The 23,123-nt window shown below is 57.8% G+C and overlaps 1 protein-coding gene across 1 annotated transcript; it reads right to left on the bottom strand.

Moving 5' to 3' along the window:
- Positions 1-48: 48 nt before the first annotated feature.
- On the bottom strand, positions 49-21,752 carry LOC119097436 (solute carrier family 12 member 9). Its single transcript, XM_037220469.1, has 18 exons — positions 21,739-21,752; positions 20,431-20,648; positions 19,956-20,090; positions 18,843-18,977; positions 11,859-12,049; positions 11,012-11,228; positions 10,429-10,608; positions 9,934-10,023; positions 8,996-9,203; positions 8,413-8,611; positions 7,547-7,789; positions 7,132-7,280; positions 6,400-6,456; positions 4,599-4,826; positions 4,138-4,261; positions 3,435-3,569; positions 2,939-3,015; positions 49-2,526 (listed from the first exon to the last, which is right to left on the bottom strand). The coding sequence occupies exons 1-18, from the start codon at positions 21,750-21,752 to the stop codon at positions 2,337-2,339; spliced, it is 2,790 nt and encodes a 929-aa protein (XP_037076364.1). The 3' UTR covers positions 49-2,336.
- Positions 21,753-23,123: the final 1,371 nt, after the last annotated feature.

Genomic DNA, 23,123 nt, shown 5'->3' with positions numbered 1-23,123 from the left:
GTCGAATGTCTCTCACAGAAAAATAGCGATGCACGGCCAACGAAATCGTTAAAGCTCGAATGTATTGGAATAGAACATCGTGAAGGTGCCGCCGGTCATTCCACTCGCACTTCGCATCCAATCGCAAGGTAACATAAAACCCTCAGCAAATAGGAACAATGACGCCGTGTTAAGTTAGCGCGGAATATGGAGAAGCGGTTGGCTGAGCGAAAGTAGCACCAGTCGCGACACCAAATCACGCTACAGCGATAAAATATAAATACGGTGCACCTACAGAAACAGTACCAGCGGCAGACATCAGTCAAGCAGGGGTGACACACCTTCCGCGCAGACATCCGATGCATGCGTGCTCATAGCGTACACCCCAGAGGACACAAGCACACTGGAATCACCATCCGCGACAGCATTCTCCTCGTCTTGCCGGCCACAGGCGGCTCTCAGCAGCTGTTCGGAACGTGGTGCGACCTACGACCAACGCGTCATGGCTCAAATGCCGGGCGGATCACGACTAGTCTACTCGCCGTCTCAGTTTCCCCGCGGACATCAGCTACACGCCGGCCTACCGCGACACGGAATACTGGTACACAGCGCTGGACGCTCAAGCGTCTCAGTTTCCATCAAGCATCAGCGACACGCCGGCCCACTGCGACACGGAATACTGACACACAGCGCTGGAGGCTCACACGCAAACAAACTGCCTCACGATACCGGCGGCGACACAGACACAGACGCGGCCACTGGAAGCAGGGGCGACAAAACCGCATAAAAGACGAGGAAGACGGCAATAATCCAGAAACCATCACCACACTGTCACACGTTCCCAGCGAGCACCGCGCATGCGTGGATCACAGGTCGGTCGGCACCGCGCGCAGCCCCGGAAGGCAGCCGGTCAGTCGCTGTCATGCTGCGCGGAAATTCTGACGAGGGGGTTGGAATAAAAATTCACGACTGTTTAATGACGCAAAAGCCGAACCCGTTACGCTGTAACTAAATTTCCATCCCATTCCTGAAGGCATTCGATGCCTCTAGACAACCGCTAGCCGCTTTCTGCCCGGCGTCTTCTCTGTAAATACAGCGTGCGAACACCGGAGCAAAACCTAGACCGTCGCATCGGACATGCATTCTCATCAGCACGCACATACTACTTTCATAGAACTTAAAGATAACCCATAATTAAACACTTTCTTTGCCTGCCTGCCGCTTAGCTCCAACAAACGCTCACAACTAGAAAGAACTTCGGTCACATTCGAATGTTTTTATCTCTGCTCTTTGGAATATCCTACAGGCACCTCGTGCACGGCCAACCCGCCCATCTCATCTCCATGACGCAGTTGGTCAGCTTGCTCTAGCCGACAATGAATGGGTGGTCGCTAGCCGCGGGGCACCGGCCGTAACTAAAACGATCGACATCGAGACGCACGGCCATCGGGGCGAGCACCTGCATGCCGCGAAGCTTACATGGTCGTGACCATGTGCAAGCCACAAGTCATGACATCCCAGGCTTCCGAAAGGCACTGCAGACATTGTTGGTGTATATAGTATAAATCGACCCTCAGCAAGGTACTTGGATGCAAGTAATCTGGCTTCACAACCCAGCAAGATGTGCCATAAAATAGGGATAAATGCTGCCAATGTGCGTAGCAATTAATCCGAGCCTTGATAACGCAATCACCATTGGTCTCATTCACTGCGCTTCGCCTGCCGATATATAACCTCCTAAACATGCAATGACTAAGCTGACTAATACCACGCGCACCTCGCACGTCTTATCATCGTCTTTTGATACGTGCAATCGACAGAGTTGCCTTAGCACGGGCGGGGGCTTCTCTGGCTCTTTAACCCACCAACATTTCCGCGAGACGCAGATCACCCAGCAGCTGGACGTAGATCGTGGAAATGGGCGCGGATCGCCACGTGTAAATGGACGCAGGCTATCATGTAACCAGACGATGATCACCGCTCGGCCGGACTTTCGGGCCAGGGGCCCACACCCACCGACAACACAAATACGAGCCTCCGCGCGGCAGCGGGGCCTACAGCGGCATGACCCAAGTCCGGGTTGCCAAATCACTGCTGGCTCTTACGTCGCCACCCCACACCACGTGGCCAGCCTCACCAGGTCACTGGAACCGTGTCATGTGGCGAACCCTCGAAAGGGTGCCGATGGTGCCGATGGTTCCGGAGGTGACTCCCCAAGGGGGCGGCACCAGTGGCCAGCCCCAAAGCCGGCGACAACGGAGCCACCCTCGGCGGGAGCCGGTGCCGGTGGCGCCGCCTGCCGGGACCGGCGCCTGCGGCGTCGCCGCCTCCTCGGCCGCGGGCGCCGCGCCGCCCCCTCAGAGGGCGGTGGTGGTGACGCGGCTGACGCCGTGCACCAGCACGGTGGGCGGCAGCTGGTCGGTGAGCGCCGTCAGGTGCCGCAGGTAGCCGACGTCGGCCGCGTCGCCGGACGGTGCCGCCGGCGCCGGCAGGTACAGGTACGTGATGGCCGTACCGGCCGACTCGCACCGGATCCGCTGGTTGATGCTGAGGTACACGGCGCACCGGTCAGGCCAAGGCGGTCGCCCGGCGCGGCTAGTTCGGGCTTCACGGGTGCGTGGTCGCCACATTATACAACATAAACGCCGGAGGATCGCGAGGCAGTCGCTGGGTTTGGTCGAGTCGATCGGCTCGCGAGGCGATTGGTTTGGATGGTTTGGCGCCAGGCCGATTAGCGGGAGCTGGGATGTGTTTTATCCGCCAGTGCTTGGGCACAGCCACTGCAAGTGCCCGGCATAAACTTCACGAAAAATGCTTTCCCCTCAATATTTCGCGCGGAGCAACGCCCCCAAACGACCACATGTGTCAATGTACGTTCGTGAGCCGGTGGCCAAGTGGACAGAGCCCCCCCCCCCCCCCCCCCCCAGATCGCCCTCGCCTGTCCAGCAGCGGCGCTAACCTGGCGACGTAGGCGTCGGACGCGCCGGCCACGCTCGTCACCTCCTCCCGCATCTCGTCCAGCACGCGCACCACGATCTGGAACGGTCGGCAGGCGTCACAGCCAGGCGCCGACCGGACGAGCGGGGACGCCTAGCCGCGGTCCCCCGGCACGGACACTCGACCCGACCCCGTGTGGTCGGATCGTGCAGGGTGTGACCCTGACTTCACTTCCTTGTTAGTAATGACTGTGACAAAGCTTTCTGTATGGCCTGCCACGTCACACGCCACGGCAACGGGCGAAGGCAGCGTGAAAAGGACTACATACTGAAGATCGTTCTTCAGTTACACACCTGATATGGTGTCCGCTCCTCCGCATAACCTGGTCACACAATGATCAGAATCCGTGGTCGCCAGCGTCAGGGCTCAGCCATTGGAGTCACATGTGCGGTTCTCTCCGCTCCTGCACTGACCTGACCTGACCTGACCTGATCTGACCTGTCCGCCCCCGTCCTGACCTGTCCGCGGATGCGCATCTCCTGCATGCTGGTCAGCAGGCTGTCGTGAAGGCGCGTCACCGAGGCGGCCGGCACGCTGGAGCTGACGCACAGGAACACGCGCAGCCGCATCGTGGTGCCGCGGAACGCCTGGGTCTGCGGACGGAGCGGACGGTGACGTCATTGCCTGCCCGCGCCGGCGGTGTCACCGTCGGCAAACGGGTGACGTCACCGTCGACACCCCGACAAAGATGGCGCCACCGTTACCTGAATGGACACGGTCACTTCCTCCTGGCGATACAAGGCCACTACAGGGGCGCGATATCCGTGGGAGGTCAGTGCGTGTCGTCTCTGAACCGGTTGCACACTGTTGCCACCATACGCAGCGAGGCCAGCAATTTTTAACAGAATAGGACAACAACGACAAACCAAAACCGCCCACCACCATACGGCCGAGACGGTGAACGCGTTTCCTTTTCCTCCCTACAGAGCCGCGTGAAGCGCGCGGTCGTTGGTGTGGACCGGCACCAGCGGGTCCCAGTTCGGCGGTGCATCATCGCAGCACAGGACACAGACGCCACGCTGGGGTCACGTCTCACGCGGCGCCGACGACAGCTCAGCCGGCCCGGCGCTCGCTCCACACCGGCGCGGCGCGCTCGCCGGCATCTGCCGGCCCCGCGGCCGGCGCGCGCCTGCTCGCGCCGGCACCAGGCGGCAGCCTCACCATCAGCAGCACGGTGGACACCTGCAGCAGGAACTGCGACGTCACGTCGTCGCTGGTCCAGGTGGAGCTCGTGTCGAAGAAGTTGACGGGCCACGCGTCGATGTGCACCACCTCGCGGTGCTTACTGGAAGGGGGCTCACACGCGTCAGCCGGCTGCCCAGCACCCCGCCGTGGCCAGAGGACGGAGCTGGCGGGCAAGGCGGGCTCCACTTCTCTGCCTGTCAGGGCGACGCATTGACGGGTGTCATGTGTCACACACTTTCGATCCTGCTGTCGTGGTGCGGACAGGCCCTGCTTAGTTGGGGCTCTTATCTTGACAATGCGCTTTTCGAGCGCGTATAAGAAATGCGCTTCTAACGCGCTATCACGGACGCACAGAAGTGAGTCCACGCTGCGAACGCCCCGAAGCTCACCTACGTCATCCCAACCCAGCCACACCCAGCCCGGCGCGCCCCACTCACAGCCGCTTGGCGAGCTCCTTCTTGTCGAAGTTGTGGAAGTAGCGACAGAGGCAGACGTTCTTGTCCATCTTGATGAGGTCGCGCACCATCTGCACGTACTCGGCGGGCGAGACCTGGCCGAGCCGCTCGTCCGGGTCGGCGGCGTCGGTGCGCAGCCGCTCCGGGTGGAAGGCCGAGTCGGGCGGACACTGCAGGTCCGACATCCGCAGTACGTCCAGCTCCCGGCTGCTGGCGGAGGGCAGCGGCGCCGCCGTCAGCGGCCGCGCGCGCCCCGAGACACACACACACACACCGCCGGCAGAGGGAGGGGGAGAGAGAGCGAGCGTCGGTGCCCGGGGGAGGGCCACACCGAGCCGTCTCTCAACGCTCGCGTCGGGCCCGGCGGCAGCTGCCGGAAGAGCGTGGCCGTCCCCACTGGGTCGAGCAGAGGCCCGCAGAACAGGTCCCCCCGTCGGCGGGCGCCACCGACGGCCTGGTCTCCTTTTCCGCGGGTCTGGCGGCCGCTGGTGCCAGAAAAGAACGGGCCGATATCGCGCATGACAGGTTTCCTCGCCCCCGCCGCCCCCGCCCCCCCCCTCCCCCCCCCCCCCACCGCCAGACTGTACTCAGCGACCTCGGCAGCGGCGAGAGCGCCAGCAGTGCCTCGGTGAGTATAGATCGGCACATGAACATCAATACAGCCGAGGGGCAAAGCGTGATCGCAGCACGCGCTACACAAATGGTAACCCATGCACAGCTAAAAACAACACATAATGCACACATTCGCACACACGCGCACGATGAGACCCGACGGCAAAAGTAGGTGTGGCATTCTCGGCGCCCCACAGTCTCACTTGACGCAGCTGATGGGTTACCTGCTAAAACCACTTCTGGACACCACTGAGCAGAGCTTTGGAAATGAACTATGTGCCACCAATACCTGTGCTGTAGCTGGCATAAATCATAGCCAACAAGCCAAGCTGCACTGTCTACTTATACAGCCAGCTACGCACAATGCCACTACGCAGCGTTGTGAGTCTGCGGAAGGGGTGTGTGACGCAGATCACAAGGACACGAAGACACGAACGCACATGCAATAATGCGCGCAATCCAGTCAGAAGTTGGAAACACTTAGGGTTAAGCATACGCGTGTTGTATCATGTGAAAATACGAGCCCACGATCTTACTCCGTTTTTGGACAATGCAGTTATCCGCAACGCATTTTTGCAGCCAAAGTTTTTGAAGCCAGAAGGACATAAAACATTTATTGGTGTGTCTCCTTTCTCAACGCCACAAAATATTGTTAATCCTTACAAAAAACACAGCATTGTCACAAAACAACCCTCCAAAGAAGAGCACGGTTTTGTTATATGTCCTCCACAAACTGTACACACACGGCACGTACGGCGGAGCGCGCCTCGTGTTCACCCTGCGAGCTGCCTCCAAGCGACAGGTGACTGAGACCGACAGCCAGAGCCCGTGACAGCGTGCGCGAGAGGGGACAGACCGCGACCAGCCCCGCACGGCGTAACGCCCAGCCTCGTGTCCGCCGGGCCGGGCCGGGCCGCTGGCGCCGGCGACGCGGCCGCCAAACTGAAACCCAATGCCGGCGGACCGCGCACAGTCGGCGAACAGAGCGGTGCGTGCCGCGGCGCCAGGAGCGGTGCCGAGCCGTCGGCGCGAGCCGGCCGAGCCCCACACCGACAGCGAGAGGGAGAGGAGGGAGACGGCGCGTCCGCCCAGCGACAGACACGTGCAGGCGCGGGCGGTGTAACCGGGACAGACAGCGGCCGGCGGCAGACAGAGACGGAAACGGGCAAACCTGGTGTACCGGGGGCGCAGGGCGCGGCCGTTGGCCCTGAACGTGTCCAGGTAGCTCCTGGAACGCAGCCGGCCGGCGGCGGTTAGTGGCACGCGGTCCGGCGATGGCGGCGCGCGCGCACCGCACGGCGACGGCACACACACACGCACACAGCCAGCATGGAGGAGATGCGCCCCACCCACGCAGGGTGTGAAGCCGGGTACGTGCTGGCAGCGGACAGCGGAGCCTGCGAGCGCACTCAGTCGACAGCGAAGCGCAGACGGGGGCACAGTAAGAACGCACGTGTGGGGGCGACACAGGACAAAGGTGCAGCCTGTGCCGATGACAGCACACGCCGCGTTGAAGAACCGCTGTGGCATCAGTCCGTAATCCAGGTACCTTGATATATGCATGGACCATGCCATGAACATCTTGCTTCTTACGTCCACCGGTAAAGCGAATCAAGTACTTAGCTTGAACAGCATTCATGCCGCTTGAGGGTACAGAATGAGCGAAGAGCGGGTTACAAAAGCCTTACAATATCGTTAGCTATGGAGCGGAGACTGGCAGTCAGCTAGATCTGTCGTTAAGACGGCGCATCACCCTACCCCGAAGCTGACAAGCAGGCACGGCCGGTTAGCCGCCGTGCCGGGCCCCAGTGGGGAAGGCCGCAGTCGGCATCACGCGCCGCGTGGCGGAGGGCGCAGCGGGCGGCGCGGTCACGCAGCAGCCCGGCCGGCCGGCGAGTCTCACTTGCGGAGGAAGTCGACGTGGCTGTGGTCGTCCCGGAAGCCCAGGATGACCGTGTTGGGCTTCATGCCGCCCATGCCCGAGATGCGCACCAGGTGCTGCATGCCCTCCCGGATGGTCGGCGCCAGGGTCAGCTCGGTGAACGCCTTCACCTGGGGTTCGGGTCAGGTCAGGTCGGGTCAGGTCGGGTCGGGTCACGGAGCGGTTGGCCGCAGCGGTAGAGCGACTGAACGCCTGCTGCTGCCCGGCCGCCCTCGCGTAGAAGCCGCGGCCGGGGCCGGGACAGTTTAGCACAGTGGTCAAGATGACCTCAGGTCACGGCCGGTCTCATGACACGCACGACACGGTCAGCTCACGACACGATCATCGCGGCAAAGCGCACTCGTTCCCTCCAAGCGCCGCCACGCGCCGGCCGCACCTTGAGGTGGTCGACGAGCTTCATCCAGAGGAGCGTCTCGCCGGCGCAGGGGTCGCCGGGTCGGTCGTCCAGCGTGCCGACCTTGACGTGCGCCACCAGGAACAGGCCCGACTTCTTCATGTCGTTGACGAACTGGATGAGCGGACAGGCGGAGCGCGGATTGGCCACCAGCAGCAGCATCTGCGGCCGCCAGAACTTGACGTGTGCCTTGCGCGGGTCCAGCAGCAGCAAGTACTTGCGGACCTGCGGACGAGCAAGCGGACGGCGTCAGCGCCGTGCGGACGCCGTGTGGACGTCGAGCGGATCGCGAGGCGGACTTCCGGAGATATGCCGCGACCGTGGCGGTGGTGACGTGGAACCCTGCGCTTGAAAGCGACGCCGCGCGTCAGACCCAATACAGACCCGCAGTACAGATGACGTGCTGCTGGAGCCCTCCTCAGGCAGATCGATAACTGACATCACGCGTCAAGTATTTCATTGCTTTATAGTTCTTATTTGGGCTGACGGGCGCGTCGACATCCGCGGTCATTTTGCGCCCATCATTGTTTTGTCGCAGCCGCGTTGTGACTGAAACAATTTACATCGCCCGAAGCTCCAGCTGTTTCCGCGGTATCACGCAAGCGTCCACTTCTCCAAAACAGATCGCGCGTTTGGGCTGGGCTTAGTGGAACACGTGCGCCGGCACCACGGCAGGTTAGCTGGCCGCATGTCGGCCCACGTGGGCCGGTCAGCTGGCCGCCCGTCGGCCCACGACCGGTCAGCTGGCCACCCGTCGGTCCACGGTCGGTCAGCTGGCCGCCTGCCGGCGCCACGGCCGGTCAGCTGTCCGCCTGTCGGCCCACGTGGCCAGGTCGAGCTCAGCTCACCTGGTGGAATATCAGGGCCTGCGAGAGCGAGCCCCAGTTGTTCTCGGTGGCCGGCGAGAAGTTGTGGATGAGGATGACCAGGAGTACGCAGACGGCGACCGAGACGAGCATGCACCACCAGCTGACCAGCAGCGACATGGCCAGGGTGCCGATCATGCCGCCCAAGCACGTGTGCCACGTGAAGTAGGCGAACTCCGGCCTGCCGAACACACCGGCGTCGCCGAGGTCAGTAAACACGGGCGCGAGCAGACACCGACACGAGCAGACATGGTAGCGAGAACACAGTGACACTCTGACGCAAGTCCAAACTGCAGGCTTTGCAGGAACGGTTTGTGCGCTAGATGCTCGCATTAGCTGAACACGTTTGAAACTGCACATAGTGCAGGCACCGTGTCATGCGCCACCAACTCACATGGCCTATCTTGTGCAATGCCAGTATCACCTGGAATCAACAGCTCTTGATGACCATACCGGCATAAAATGTGTGAGAAAAAAAAACAACAAAAAAGACGACAGAAGTGGGACGACATCCACTGGCGTTCCTGTCCCACCCCCGCCACTGTCCGACCCCGTCCGCGCGCACCTGAAGTTCGGCGCCGAAGCCCACTCGAGCCCGAGCGTGGCCAGGTGCACGGCAAAGTAGGACATGAGGAAGAAGATGGAGGTGAAGCGCGCGATCTGGTTGAGCGAGCCGACCAGCAGCACCAGCTGCACGCCGATGAAGCAGAGCGCCAGCGAGCCCAGCGGGTTCCCGTGCCAGGTGGTCTTGGCCACCAGCCGCTGCAGGTTACCTGCCGGCACGGCCAGATCCGGAGCGGCTCACAAACCGACCGGCGGGGCGCCGGACCGCCGCCCGGAGAGGCCCTCAGGCCGCACCGCTGCCGGCGGGGCGACGCGGCCCGGAGAGGCCCGGGGAGGCCTTCAGGCCACACCGCTGCCGGCGGGGCGACGGACCCCGGCCCGGAGCGGCCCGCAGGCCACACCGTTGCCGGCGGGGCGACAGCGGCCCGGAGAAGCCCGGAGGTCACACCGCTGCCGGCGGGGCGACACGGCCCGGAGAGGCCCGCAGGCCACACCGCTGCCGGCGGGGCGACGCGGCCCGGAGAAGCCCTGAGGCCACACCGCTGCCGGCGGGGCGCCGCACAGCACAGTCAAACACGAACATAATCATGGGGTCCAGGCACAGTATGAGGAAAAGCATGTTGTATGATTGGTACGATATTTCTTTAAAAAAAGCTAGGAAGCAAACTGTGATGTTTCATTTCACCAAGAAGCCGCAAAAATCAAGGTGCAAATGATTTTAAAGCAAGCAATGGGTCCCATCCATTAGGGGAGAGGCGAGCAAACCCGCGACCACTCCACTTCTACGAGCGCATCTAAAAAGACCGGTGGGCCTTTCACATGGCGCAAACCTATAGATTTACGGCACCAGGGGCCAGCGGCGACTATTCCCATCCTGCGGCAATAGCAATCCGAGACTGCGCCAGCCACGGCGCGAGCGTGGGCGGCGGACGCACGCACCGAACAGCTTGTCCTTGACCAGCGCGTCCAGCACCCGGCTGGCACCCATCAAGTTGCTCAGGCTGGCCGAAACCGTCGCCAAGACGATGCCTGGAACGGAGGCATGCCCGGCGTCAAACGATGCCAGCGATGCCGCGGACGCACACACGCTGCCCCTGGACGGCAACAAACGCTCCTCTGTTGAACGGAGTGTGTCTGAAGAGGCTCTCGATTATGGTGATCCGGTGGGAAAAGGCCCACTGATGCAAAAACAGCACCCGTCCTTTACATTGTTATGTGTCATTAAAATTCATTTTGCGTGGCAAAATGGATTGTAACGACACATTACGAAATAATCAGGTCTTAGCAACACTAACCACCATGTGGGACGTCAGCCCACCCCGCCCACCACCCCCCGACGGCCCATACGCTCACGGTCACATGCTCACCACACGCACACAGCACCTCTAATACGTCCCTGCACCTTCGCTCGACCACCAACGCAAGCGCCCTCACCGAAGAAGACGAAGCCGGACCAGTAGTTGATGTCCATCATGTAGATGTAGTTGTTGACCAGCAGGAAGTGGGAGGAGGTGGCGGCGGTGAGGAAGAAGAGCAGCAGGTACGTGCAGAACGAGACGGCCTGTGCTGGCAGCGTCCCGCCCGGAATGCTTCGGCCCGGGTTGGCCAGCTCCCCTGCGAACCGACGCAGGTGACGTCACACTGCACGTGACGCCACACACGCCTGGTGCCGCCACGTCACTGGGCAAGCACGTCAGACTGATGGCTGGAGTCTGGCACTGAAAGACCAAGAAGTGCTCGACCATGGCTGGTAGGCGATGAAAACCTGCCGCGATCGGCATGGTTTGGCGATCTACGCTGGCCCTCGTCCGGAAGTTTGACCTGATCCAGCTGGCCCCTGTGGCCTTCCATGACACCATCGATTCTGCGCTGCACCAGAGCTGGCATGTTGGCGCCGGATCAGTACCCTGACTTAGGCCCAGCCTGTCACCAGCCCCCTTCACAGACACCGACGAGGCTTCCCGATCATCTGTGGCCCAGTCCCGCGACATGACCTGACCCGGTGCTCCGCCCTGACCTGACATGTTGGCGCCGGCCATGATGCCGGTGACGCCCGAGAAGAGGACGGCGAACACGGTGAAGAAGTTGGGCACGGCGTGCTGGCTGTCGGTGTAGTCGGCCGCGTACGCCGGCCACAGGTTCGCCTCCAGCGTCGATGTGTTGAAGCCGGTGAAGGTGGCGTTGACGCGAAACGTGCTGTTCTGCACCAGCATGTTGGCTTCTGGCAGCATCACCTGGCGCGCCGGCGAGGAGGGTCAGGCGTCGGGTAGGGACTGCACGAGCCACCGGCGCCGTGCCGCCACTGCCGTCACCGCCTGGTCACAGGGTATTCGCCGTATGTCAAACACACCACAGATGTGCGCGAACCCCTTATACGTATCATATTTACCGGATACGAGCGTATCCTATTGCTGCACGGGTTGACGTCAATTGTTCAAGTGTCGTTTTGCTGAACTTACGCTTAACAAATATGCTGGTTAGTGCGTTGCACGTGGTATTTCACTCAAAGAAGACCACTCATCAGTGCGCTCACAACTCGGCAGTGAAGCCGTCATTACAGCCGCGTTTTACCCCGGCTTCCGCATTCTACACTGCACAATACGCCGCAGCGGGGAATCGAAATCCCCCCCCCCCCCCTTACCCCCCAGGACGTTCAACCTGTCATTATAGCTTTACGAAAAGAAGGCTCTCAGGCCGCACAAACAACGTCGGGCATCAGTCGCTGCGCTGGCTGCACGGACCGCCGTCGCCACCACACCGCTCCCCACCGCTCGCCCGCTGGCGCCCCGACCGCGTTCCAGTGTCCCCACGTCCCCGCGAGCCGCGTTCCCGCATTCCCGCGTCCCCGCGGCACCCGCGCCCACCTCCATGGCCGTACGGCCGAAGCTGACGACGACCGAGCCGAGGCAGACCAGCACCAGTAGGATGATGACCAGCACGGCGCGCGTGTACATGCCCGGCCCCACCACGCACACCAGGAAGTTCAGCAGGTTGATGCAGAAGCCGTACAGGAAGCGCCACCAGCCGCCGTCCGGCATGCCCGCGTTCCACGTGCCTGCGGAGAGCGGGCGGGGTCAGACGGGGTCGTCACGTACCGTGGGGGGGGGGGGGGGGAGGGAGAGGCAGCGCGGGTAGTGGCCCCAGGCGAGTACTGAGATTGAGTCAGCATGGCTGCACAACACACGTGCTGGAAACGCTTTGGAATGGCACGGCGATAAAGCCCACCGGTTTGTGCGAGCCGGAAGGCAGGGCGCCAACAGCGCCGGACAGCTAACCTCATGGTAACCACAGATCAGCGTCCAGAAACAACGCTGGCAGGGCTGAAGCTCCATAAATCCGCGCCAGCCGTATTGACATCCGTAGGCGCCGCCGGCTCCGCTGGTCATAGCACAGCGTGTTTTTTTTTTAGACATCAAGTCCCAACAAGGTGACTTTTTATCGATTTGATGGAGTTCTGAGATCAAACCCCGCACTAAGCAGGGCATGTTGCGTCAGCCCTGACCGCCCCATCCAACCAAATTCAAAGGCAGCACTTCGTGGCGGAAGTTTAACGTGCCGGCACGCTCAGCACAATCGACCACGCCCTCTGACCTCATCTGACGTTGAGCGACCGCTGCCACCGGCCGCCGGCCATCGCAACCAAGGGCAGACGGCGAGCGCCGAAGCGACCCGAACCCACCCATCCCGCCATGGACAGGCTGAGAGGCAGGCGCTCTAACGACTGAGCTCAGAGAGCGGACGCGTTACACGCGTGACCATCCACGACCACCGACCGAGCGACGCGGCTTGGAGGCGTTGGCGGCACCGGCCGGACGCCGGTGACGCCGCCAAGCCGGCCGCAACGGTCGCGTGGTGCGGGTGCCGACTGAGGTCACCGGCCAATGTGACCCATGTCCCGCGAGTGATGTCCCTCGTGAATCCCGACCGCGGTGTTCGCGTCCCACGGTATGCCTGAGAATCAACCGAACACGGCGGGCCAGGCGGTGTCGGTCAAGTCGCTGGCCGATGCTACCGCACGACCCCCGAGGCAAGAAAACAACTGCATCACGGCTGGCCACGTGCGCACGCCGGCGAGGTCGGCCGGGCGTTCGCGTGGAGACTCCAGCAGCGATCCACGCACCCTGCGTCGAGCCGAGGCAACCGACGCCCACAGAGGGGAAACATGGCCTCCGAAGCCAGCGCCACAAACACCCCTCGGCCCAGCCGGCGCCAGCGGCCTCGCCAGCCGGCCGGACCGGATCGACCCCGCTGACACGCACCCGGGCTGGCCGGCTTGCGTCAGTCCGGCGCGGTCCGCCCGGCCTCGTGACTCACGGCCGCCGGCCGACTCCAGCTGGCTCCAGTTTCCCGGGCCGGCGCCGCGCCGGGCGCGTGTCAGCCGCCGCGCAGCGTGGCGCGAGGGTGGCGCCGCGGCTGACCGCAGCTGACGGCGGCGCCGGCCTCTGCCGCCGGCCGCGTCAAGCGCCGCACTGTTGCCACGTCCGGACCGGCAGCCCGCGCTCAAAGCACCGCCGGCGGGCCGCACGGCCAACGCCCGTCCCGCCCGCCACGCATTTCGATACGGAGAAAATGACATCGGCGTGACAGGCGGTGCTGCGCAGCGGCACGCGGCCGCGCCAGCGTGGTCGGACGCTGAAGGTTCTGGTCGACGGCGCGAAGACGATGGGGCGAATTTCGAGAGCAGAGCGCTCCGTTGCACTCGCTCAGACGGGCGTTCGAGTTGTCGGATGTCGATCGGCGCCGTTCTTGTCTGCTCCTCTGGCCCGGACAGCCCGGTTCGTATTCAAGCGCCACAAATGCAGAGGCCACCGTGACAGAGGCCGCACAAGTTCGTCGCTGATGCCACAGGCTAGCGGGCGCGCCAGCCTATCGTCTTAATCAATCCAAGCCCCATAACGGACGCCGGCGCGCTGGCAGCTGACCGCCTCCGACCGTCGGCGGGTGGTGTGTCCCGGAGCCGCCCGGGCCGCGTCACGCTCGAGCGGCCGCCGGGGCCCCGCCCGCCTGCCAGTGGGACGATCAGCCAGCACGGCAGGGGCACGCATCTGGCAAGCTAGGACCGCAGTGTTGCCTCGCCGCTCGGGCCACAGCCCATGGCCCCAAATTATACAGGCGGCGTCTTGCACGTGGAATCATGACGTTACATAGCTTAATGTTAAATAGGCAGGCAGGTCAGCCTCTTCGGAAACTGCGACCCAACAAACCACGGAAACTCCTGTCGGCGAAACGAGGCCGAGACATTTGTCCACTAGAACAGCATTTTATCGTTGGTTTAATATGCAGTCGTTGAACACGTGGTGTTACAGTGGTCCTTTTTGCTCCACTACCTAGTAAGTATGTTGAATAACCCGGACCGCCTTTTGTTTCCTCTGCAAACACGGCCCAACTTCACGTACATTTACGGCAATGGGCGATCCCGATATTTTCTATTCCTTCATGGAGCCTACTGTTGCTGTATGTTATTACTTCGAATCCTGACGTGTCCCCCCCCCCCCCGCCCCCGCAAAATGTACATCGGTCTTCAATAGCAGCGGCCGTAGCAGTATTCAGTGCCGGTAAGGGGGGCAGCATCACCAGCTGCCAACAGCGGCAGACCCGTCACCGGGCGAGCCGTCACCTCACGTCCCTGCGCGTGACCCCGGGGGACGGCTGCTGACCGCTCGTCAAACAAGCGGACGGCTCGAGCAGCAGCCGTCCGGCGGCAGGGCGGCGGGGACCGGTCCGCCCGCCGCCCGCCATGAAGCGAAGACGAGCCGCCGTCCGCGACACCACCCAGCCGAGCTCTGGCGCGCAGCGCGCGGGCGTGGGGCGCGCTACACTGTCTGTGCACGCCGGACGGTCCGCTGCGCCGCCCGTTTGACGGATACGCGGCCGATCTGGTGACGGGCGGCGGAGCGACCTTGGCGCGAGGCAGCCAAACACGGCCGGCCCCATTCTCACACGGATGCACGCCGCCGCGCCGGCGCCGCACTCCGGCAGCGGGGCAGCGCAGCAGCGCAGGACCCCAGCCGGGTGTCGTCACGGTCGCTGCCGTGTCGCGTTACACACGCGGCATTAGCTCAACTGCGGAGAAAACATGGCCATCGTGGCCTGACACAACCGCTGCCCCACACTGTTTTCGTGTTACGCAATCAGGCATGTCCCAGGAAAATCTCATTTCTTGAGGAGAAAGCCCGCTTGCGCAGATGCGTAGGTGGAGGAGGGGGAATGGGGCAGCTACCCCAATCCCATCCCAACTTTCCGGCCGGGCGATGACCTCACCCAAAACGCAAGCCTCATAGGCATATATTACCAAGGGGATTAATGCCGCCGCGCCCTGCTTTCAAGAATGGGTGTGTTTTGCCATGCGCGTCGCTAGTGCGTGAGAAATAGACGTGCCTTACACCAAACATATCAAACTTAAGATATCTAGCGTCACAAATGACACAGCTCTTCCACATTTTTTTTGTTCTTTTACAAGAACGAGCATCTCAGTAAAAATCCAGATGCTGACAATATTTTTGTACCATATGGGTATAACTCATGAACATGGACCCGAGCATACCCTAACGCTTCTCTGCCAAAACATGTGCGTTTACGCGCACGCGGCAATCGCCCTGTCATCCGGGCTTGGAGGCTGTGGCAGGTGTCGGCTAGGCTTAGGCTCAAAGTGAGGCATCCCCTGGTGTATTCCAGCCAGGTCGCTGGCCAGCCGGCTACCCGGTAATCGATCGTCTGACACCTGCGGCTGGCCCACTGGGGACGACTCGGGACGCCGGACAGCTCTGGAAATGTATGCGCATGGATTCGGGCCGTGGATTTGAGATCCGTAAGTCCACGTTAGCCATTCACCCACGTTTGCAGATCCGAGCAAGGATCAAAATTGATCACACAATTGCACGTTATTACGTGTTACTAAAATAGCATACGAAAACTTTAATCGTATTAACAAATGGCCAGATCTTACGGGGAGTATGTCCTTAGATTGGTGGAGAAATAGTAAAACAGCATAAAGCACCTAAATGTTGTTCTCAGGGAGCATTGTGATTGTTAAGCCCTGTGATAATGTCACTACCAGATCTGATCATTTCACGGGATAGCCAGATGGTTTCTAAGCAGCCCTGACTTCTGCACCGTCTGGCCAGACCTTGGACACACCCACAGGTAACACTATTCGGAGACCCCGCACTAATCACAAGCTTTCACCTGGCCACAGGATCGGCTGGCCGGGTAGCCGCCGGGACTCGGCGTGCTAGCCGCCCACCAAAGCCGGCTACACCATTGGACAAATGTTTTTAATTGAAGTCATTAAGTCGTTAGCTGCTCTAAGATGACGATCTGCAGCCCTACTTTTGTATGACGTGGCTGGATGTTGAGTTTGCTTATTTACAACTCGTTGGTTCATGGTTCAATGCACAAGTGAGATGTGGTTTTCTTTGAGATGCCCTCAAACAAGCGATAACTCTTCATGGGATATATGATATGATATATGATATTTCGTGATAACTTCACGAAACAACAGCCGCGGACTACAAAGGAGATCGAGATGTTCATTGCAGGCAGGGTGTTGCAGGGGCGCAACCGGGCGGGGGGGGGGGGGGCGGACGTCCTCTAAGGTTCACATTTTTGTCACCCCAGGCGGCACCTGCCAGAAAAAAAGCGGCGGAGTCTTTCTCACCGAGCACTATACCCCACCACGATCCCCTACCCCCTCCACTTCAGAGCATTTTGGCTGCACCTCTATGGTGGCGTTAATTTTCAGCTGAATTTATGGCCTGCACTCGGAATTGTTGGTCACAATGTTTTAGCGCGCTTGATTCAGATCCTAACTCGCAGTTTTCAATAGTCCCTTCCCACTCACATACACACGCCACGGAACTTGAAATCCCAACGGCCCGATCATCTGGAGCGCGCGTACCAGCACTTTCTTGGCGGCTCACTCCGCATATATCTGTACTTACTCACAAAGCAATACCGCCCCTTTCCCAACTAAAAAGGTCGTTCCCAAGTCCGTGCTTTCGCAAGTGCTGAAGACGGCCGGAGTATGGATGGCATTGCTCGTTTATGAATTTAGGAGGCTTAGGCCTCACAGAGCAGATTTCTTATGTTATCCCCCCCCACGACGGCCAGCAAATCCCATTTCCAAAAAGCATGCTAGTAACTCTGTCGAACTGCGCACAAGTGAAAACTCCCCACTCTGGCGCTTTGTCATCGGTCATAACGGTATACATAGGTATAAACAGATTAAACCACCGCCATGATATATAAACACGTACAAGCAGATTAAACTACCGCCATGATATATAAGTAGGTACAAGCAGATCAAACCACCGCCATGATATATAGATAGGTACAAGCAGATTAAACCACCGCCGTAACAACCACTCTCGCGTGCTGACCTCTGAAGTTGACCCCGCTAACGACAGAGTTTCCCAGAACCATTACAGCGTGCAGGGAAACTGCCGACCACAAGGACGCTACCAAAATGGAACAGGGCAGGCTGCTGCCTTTACCACTGCCACGCTTTGCTCAAAAACTTTCTTTCGGCAACCCAATCCTTTAAAGCAATGGAGGACTGAAGACAAACACAAACGACAAATCCGTGCAACTCCTTTAAAGGGGGTGTTCCATATTCAAATGAATTGAAGCTTCAGTTGTGAAGAAAGAAACTCATAACTATTGGCACGTTTTTAAGTGGAAACGACTGCTCCACACAACATACAATTTCTCTGTTCAGTACGTATGCTCCTCAATATGTCACTCTTTGATTCCGTCGCGTACCCTGAACAACATTGACTGAGAGCCGATTGAGGGTCGTTATGTCTGGAAATCGTGCTCACGAAAGCCAGATATGAACGATTTGACCATTACATTCTTCTTGGCCTTGATCGCCGCATGGCCAATAAAATGACAGGGTTTGAATGTCATTATGACGTCATGATGCCTGGGTGACCTTAAAATAGTTGTCCTGCAAGTCTGCACATATTCACGGGCGTATAGCTCAGAAACTAGTGGGGTTTAGATTTTAAGAAGGGCAGGGATGCGAACTACGCTGAATGATCCTCATGACGGTTATTTCAGTTTAAAATCCCATACAAATATAGAGCACCCCCTTTAAGGCTTGATGGTCATAAGTCAGCGTCATGTTCGATAGACAGCGCCATTGGTTAACTGTTCTGACGTCACACGCGCCAGCGACGACCCGATAACGGGAACCACGGGCTGTAAACTGACGGGAAATTGGGCGATAACGTACAGACATCCAATGCCATCAGACTTAGCCACGGCACCAAGCAATCACAAAGGAAAGGACGTGGCAAATGAGACAAGGATGACTGAGATTAGACGATTGATACGCACGTAAGCAATCCATAACAAACAGGACGTTATTGAGACACGGACAAGAACGACAGCGACGAACGCTAACGTGAACAAACAAATAGGAACGAAAATTACGGAGTCGTTTCAAGAATTTAGGTCGAAAAAACATCCAGTGAAGAATATGGGAAAGGATGACAAAAGCAAGGTTTGGAACAAGCGATAAGTAAAAAAAATCGAGCTCGCAGTGTGATGGATTGAGGGCTTGACAACTGTAAGAAATGAAAAGTGTGAAGATTGGAACGAGCGTGAAGAGCGGGGGTAATGAAAGGTGAGAAGGTGAGGACTGAGGGAGTGAGGCTGTAAGGAATGATTGGTAGGCGTGAAGAACGGAAAAAAACAAGCGGGGACCATCATTTAAGAGGAGCGTAAGAGAAGCGGTTAGAGAACGTGAAATACACCAACCTAAAAACAAAACAAAACACAAAACAAAAATGGGGAGAATAGAGATGAGGAAATCGCGTGACCGCAGCAGATAACGGGAAACTCACCCCCGATTCCGAGGTTGTTCACCATTCCTTCCACACATCCCGAAATGTAGAGAGCGCTGGAGAATATGTTGGCGAACAGGAACAGAACTCCGACGCTTCCGCCGAACTCTGGGCCCAGCGTTCGGCTGATCATATCTGAACACGTGTCAAGTCAAGGAGCATTGGCAGGGGGCAACGAACCAGCAACGCATACGTCAATGCCGCCAGAGCCAACACGAGCCGCCCACCCAAGATAAAGGAATTGGGCCGGATGCGAACGACACTGACAACGTTCTACGACGAGCGCTTCATCGACAGACACAGCTATGTAGCACATCGAAAAAGAAATGGACAGGAAATGCGCCACGGTTAACAAAGGCACCCTCACGGGTGTTTTTGCCGTCACCACGACACCTGAACACGAGCCATGCGACACAGGTGACATTTCAACCACGAATAGAGGTTTCAACCGACCTTTTCCCGTTCGTGATATGCGGGAGCCCCATATGGAAGAGGTCGCCACAGTGTGTGAGTGTGTGTGCCATCCTACCGATCTCACCGTCCTGCTCAGATCCATACTCGGATGCTCATGTCATGCCAACGCGACCCATGGCTGGTCCAGTCACCGGCGCACACACAAACCACCACGGCGACACCAGCAGTCAACGTGAGGCGGCCATACCATGAGGCGGCAGGCCATCACCACCGCACAGCGTTCGACACCACCAGTCCACGTGAGGCGGCCATACCATGAGGCGGCGGGCCATCACCACCGCACAGCGTTCGACACCACCAGTCCACGTGAGGCGGCCATACCATGAGGCGGCGGGCCATCACCACCGCACAGCGTTCGACATCACCACAAGAAAACGATAATCACACCTTCTACCATTACTCATCGGTGACCGTCCGTAGCCACTTATCTTTCTGCGTCATCCTGTCGTGAACTTATACAGACCCGTGCATGAGCAGGTCAAAGCTAGCAAGTGAACAGTAGCAAGTGCACAGTAGCCAGTAACGAAAGCATGCCATTGTTGACTCCCCCCCCCCCCCCCCCCTCTGTGACAGTCCCGGCCGTCTGGCCCACAGTCGTCCACTGTTCGCCGCCGCCCCGTCCACTCCCATACAGGATACAGTAGGAGCCGCCGCCGGAGATGGCGCCGTTGGTGCAGAGCGCGCACAGCGACAAGATGGTCACCAGCAGGATGGCATAAGCCAGCACCAGCTGCACGATGGCCAGCACCAGGCCCGACTGACCCACGATGTAGCCTGCGGGCGTCGCAGACGTCGGTGACGGGGTCACGGGGACGGGCGTGGCCACAGCGACACGAAGGCGGGACGACAGCCGCTCCGCCGGTGTCAATCAGTGGGAAAGAACGTGACTCTGAGGCGAGAGCATGACAAACACTTGGACTTCTGTGAAAATCTGTGCAAATCACGTTCCTGTGTAAAACCAGGTCCATCTGCGCACATGCAGATGAGTCTGTGCAGAATGCACAGGCTGTACCTTTCACTTGACCAGAGCAATATGTGACGACCGACTTCTTCTGCCTGCTGGTTCAAACCCCTGCCCGCTACTTCCCCAGCTCCGCCGTCCGCCGGCACCCACCAACGCGCAGGAAGAGGAGGGATGAGAACTGCGACAGCACCACCGGCACGAGTACGCCGAGCACAGTGCCCAGCTTGCGCGAGCCGGCAGGCCCGGCGGCTGGCTCCAGCAGTGGCGAGTGGTCAGTTTTGGTGGCGCCTCGCTTCTCGGGCGGCGGCGGCGGCGGTGCCGGCTCCTCCAAGCGCCGTGACGCCCTCCTCCATGGAATTGATGGACGACTGCCCGGTCGAGATCACGTCCGGGTCGGTGCCGGTCACGCCCGCCATGGCCGCGGTGGCCACTCGGGGTCGGGTCACCCGGGGTCAGAAGGTCACAGTCGGCAGTAAAGCTGTGGAGGCTGACAGAGGTGATGAGTCACCAGTTCATATTTGTTTAGCAGAGGAGTTGAACTCTTTCTTAATGATTCTCAGAACTTTTTTTATGCTATGCAAGCAGCCTGCCTGTGACACATATTGTTCTCATTCACTTTGTAGTGGTGGTTGTAGTTTGGAGTCTCATTCACTTTGCTGCTTATTCTTTTCCTATTTGATCTGTTTGATGGGACTTCCCAAGCAATACTTAGAGTGCCGACTATTCAGGTCTGCATGAAGCATATTGTATTTGTTTTATTTAGGGCAAAATCAATGTATTTCCATCTTACACCCCATGGCTTTTATGTCATAGTAAAGTATACCCAGCCCTGTCAAACAAGAGAGAGCCTGCCACTGCTACTCCATACAGCTTGACATCCTCTGAATATAGCTGTATAACATGTCTGACCATGTCTGGCATGTTAGTGATGTAAACCATGAAACATAAGGACCTGAGAACAGATCACTGAGCAATTCCACTTTCAACAATTTCTTGACAGATGTGACCATTGGTAGTAAATTTATGTTGCAATCCCACCAGGAATAATTCCATTTACTTAATTATTCCTTCCCTCATGCTATACAAGCCCATCTTTTTTAACAGTCCTTGGTAAGGAACCGAATCAAACCACTTTTGCAAGGTCACTGGTGTAGTGATTAGGCTGATTAGGCAATACTGCTGTCCACACCAGATCTATTTGAAACAGTGAAACAGGTTGCCAGTGGAAATAAAGGGACCAGGATAACATACCAATTGGCAACATTTGGGGTTTCAGTTTCTGCAACAAAGCCCAACTTAAAAAGCACATAGATAAAATAATGTCATAAACAGGTCCTGGTAAATATAATGCCTACCTTTCTTTTAGATTACAGTAGTTGAATAGCACTGATACCTTATTTTCTAGGCCCTTACCAGAGTCATATTTTGCATACATATCAGTTTGTACTACTTCTCTACCTTAACAGCACCATCACTAGATGGTTCACAACAGCCAAAGCTATAAATAGCATGGGGTAAGGCAAGACTAGCACCAAATAACACCACCAGCTATTGAACCAGAGCAGGCAAATCTTTCCAAGACTGTCATGTTTTGTGATCTGGGCAGAAAGCACTTAAATGATTGCGAGCATGCATGAAATAAACAGTATTAGCTGCTGGGAATATACTTGGACCAGGTATACCAGGTAACCAGGCAAAGCAATCTGAAGAAAAATTCATCCAATGCACTGTACAATTACATGATGTTGGTTGACATAACCTGGAACATGTGTGCTCTAATTAAGCATAAATAAATCATACTCTATCTTCCCATTATTTTGGCTTGCAAAAATGTTATGACACATTGAAATTATACCCTTTGCCTTCCTGAAATTACACCATTTTGTACCTAAAATTACCCTAACAACAGCATATGTCCTCAAAGAAATTGTCTTCCCAGTGCTGAAATTAGTCAGTCAGGCAGACCTCGGGGCACTGGGATCAATGGTGTTCATGCACTGAAATTGTTGTTGGGATGTCGCTGCTACGAACACATGTTTGGCAGAACGCCTATTTTTGCAGCCTGGTCGGTACTACCCACTTTGCATTTCAACCTCGCGAGACAGACAGTGGTCTTCCACTTTCCCCGCGTGCATTCCTATGGCATCTTACGGCACACCACGTATCTCAGGACTAGTGTCAACGTTGAGCACCTGCACCAACCATTATTTTCGTCCTGGCATAGCCGCCCTCCCCACCTACCTCCTCGCACCTGCTTCCTGGCAGGCTCCCAGTTTGTTTGGATGAACGGATTAGCGCAAGACTGCGGATGCTGTAGTTAGATTGGTTATGCGAGGTTTCGTAGATTCAATAGTAAAACAAGCGATAAGAAATATCTCCACCATAGAACAAAAAGATTCAGACTGCACACGTTATTGCAAAAGGAGCCAGAGAAGATAAGGTTGATTTTTCAAGATTCTAAATTAGCTTCCATCTGCCACCTATGTGAGACCGGTGAAACTAAACTGTTAAAAGTTGAAACACAAAGCTACAGCACTACTCTAAACCAATATCTACCGGTACTGATATAACTTTACTTGAGGATAAACACGACTGAGATGCTTCTATGCAAGGGGAGAAAACTAATGACGTCATTTATAGATATGTGGCACTATTAAATGTTTTGATTGGTTTTTAAATCAAAACTATGGAAATAAATTGGACAAAATCATATCAATAACATTTTGTGCATTTTTTTAGATCAACTGAAATAAATCTTACGTATTACACAATTATATTTATCTTATGCGGTGACCGGTCACGTCTACAACAATCTGGTGCCGCCCGTCACCACCGCAATTGTC

The sequence above is a fragment of the Pollicipes pollicipes genome, unplaced genomic scaffold (genome assembly GCF_011947565.3).
Source record: "Pollicipes pollicipes isolate AB1234 unplaced genomic scaffold, Ppol_2.1 Scaffold_4295;HRSCAF=5057_pilon_pilon_pilon, whole genome shotgun sequence".
NCBI lineage: Eukaryota > Metazoa > Arthropoda > Thecostraca > Pollicipedomorpha > Pollicipedidae > Pollicipes > Pollicipes pollicipes.
Note: the sequence above shows the minus strand (reverse complement) of the source record. Positions and strands in the feature narration are given on the sequence as shown.

What these genes read in the sequence shown, in the direction of transcription:
- LOC119097436 (XM_037220469.1), bottom strand. An exon ending in GAACAACCTCGGAATCGGGG is followed by an intron (nt 12,050 to 18,842) that starts GTGAGTTTCCCG and finishes CGCTCTCCGCAG; the next exon opens with GCACGTGGAACGCGGGCATG. An exon ending in AGGCCCTGATATTCCACCAG is followed by an intron (nt 7,790 to 8,412) that starts GTGAGCTGAGCT and finishes GCTCGTCCGCAG; the next exon opens with GTCCGCAAGTACTTGCTGCT.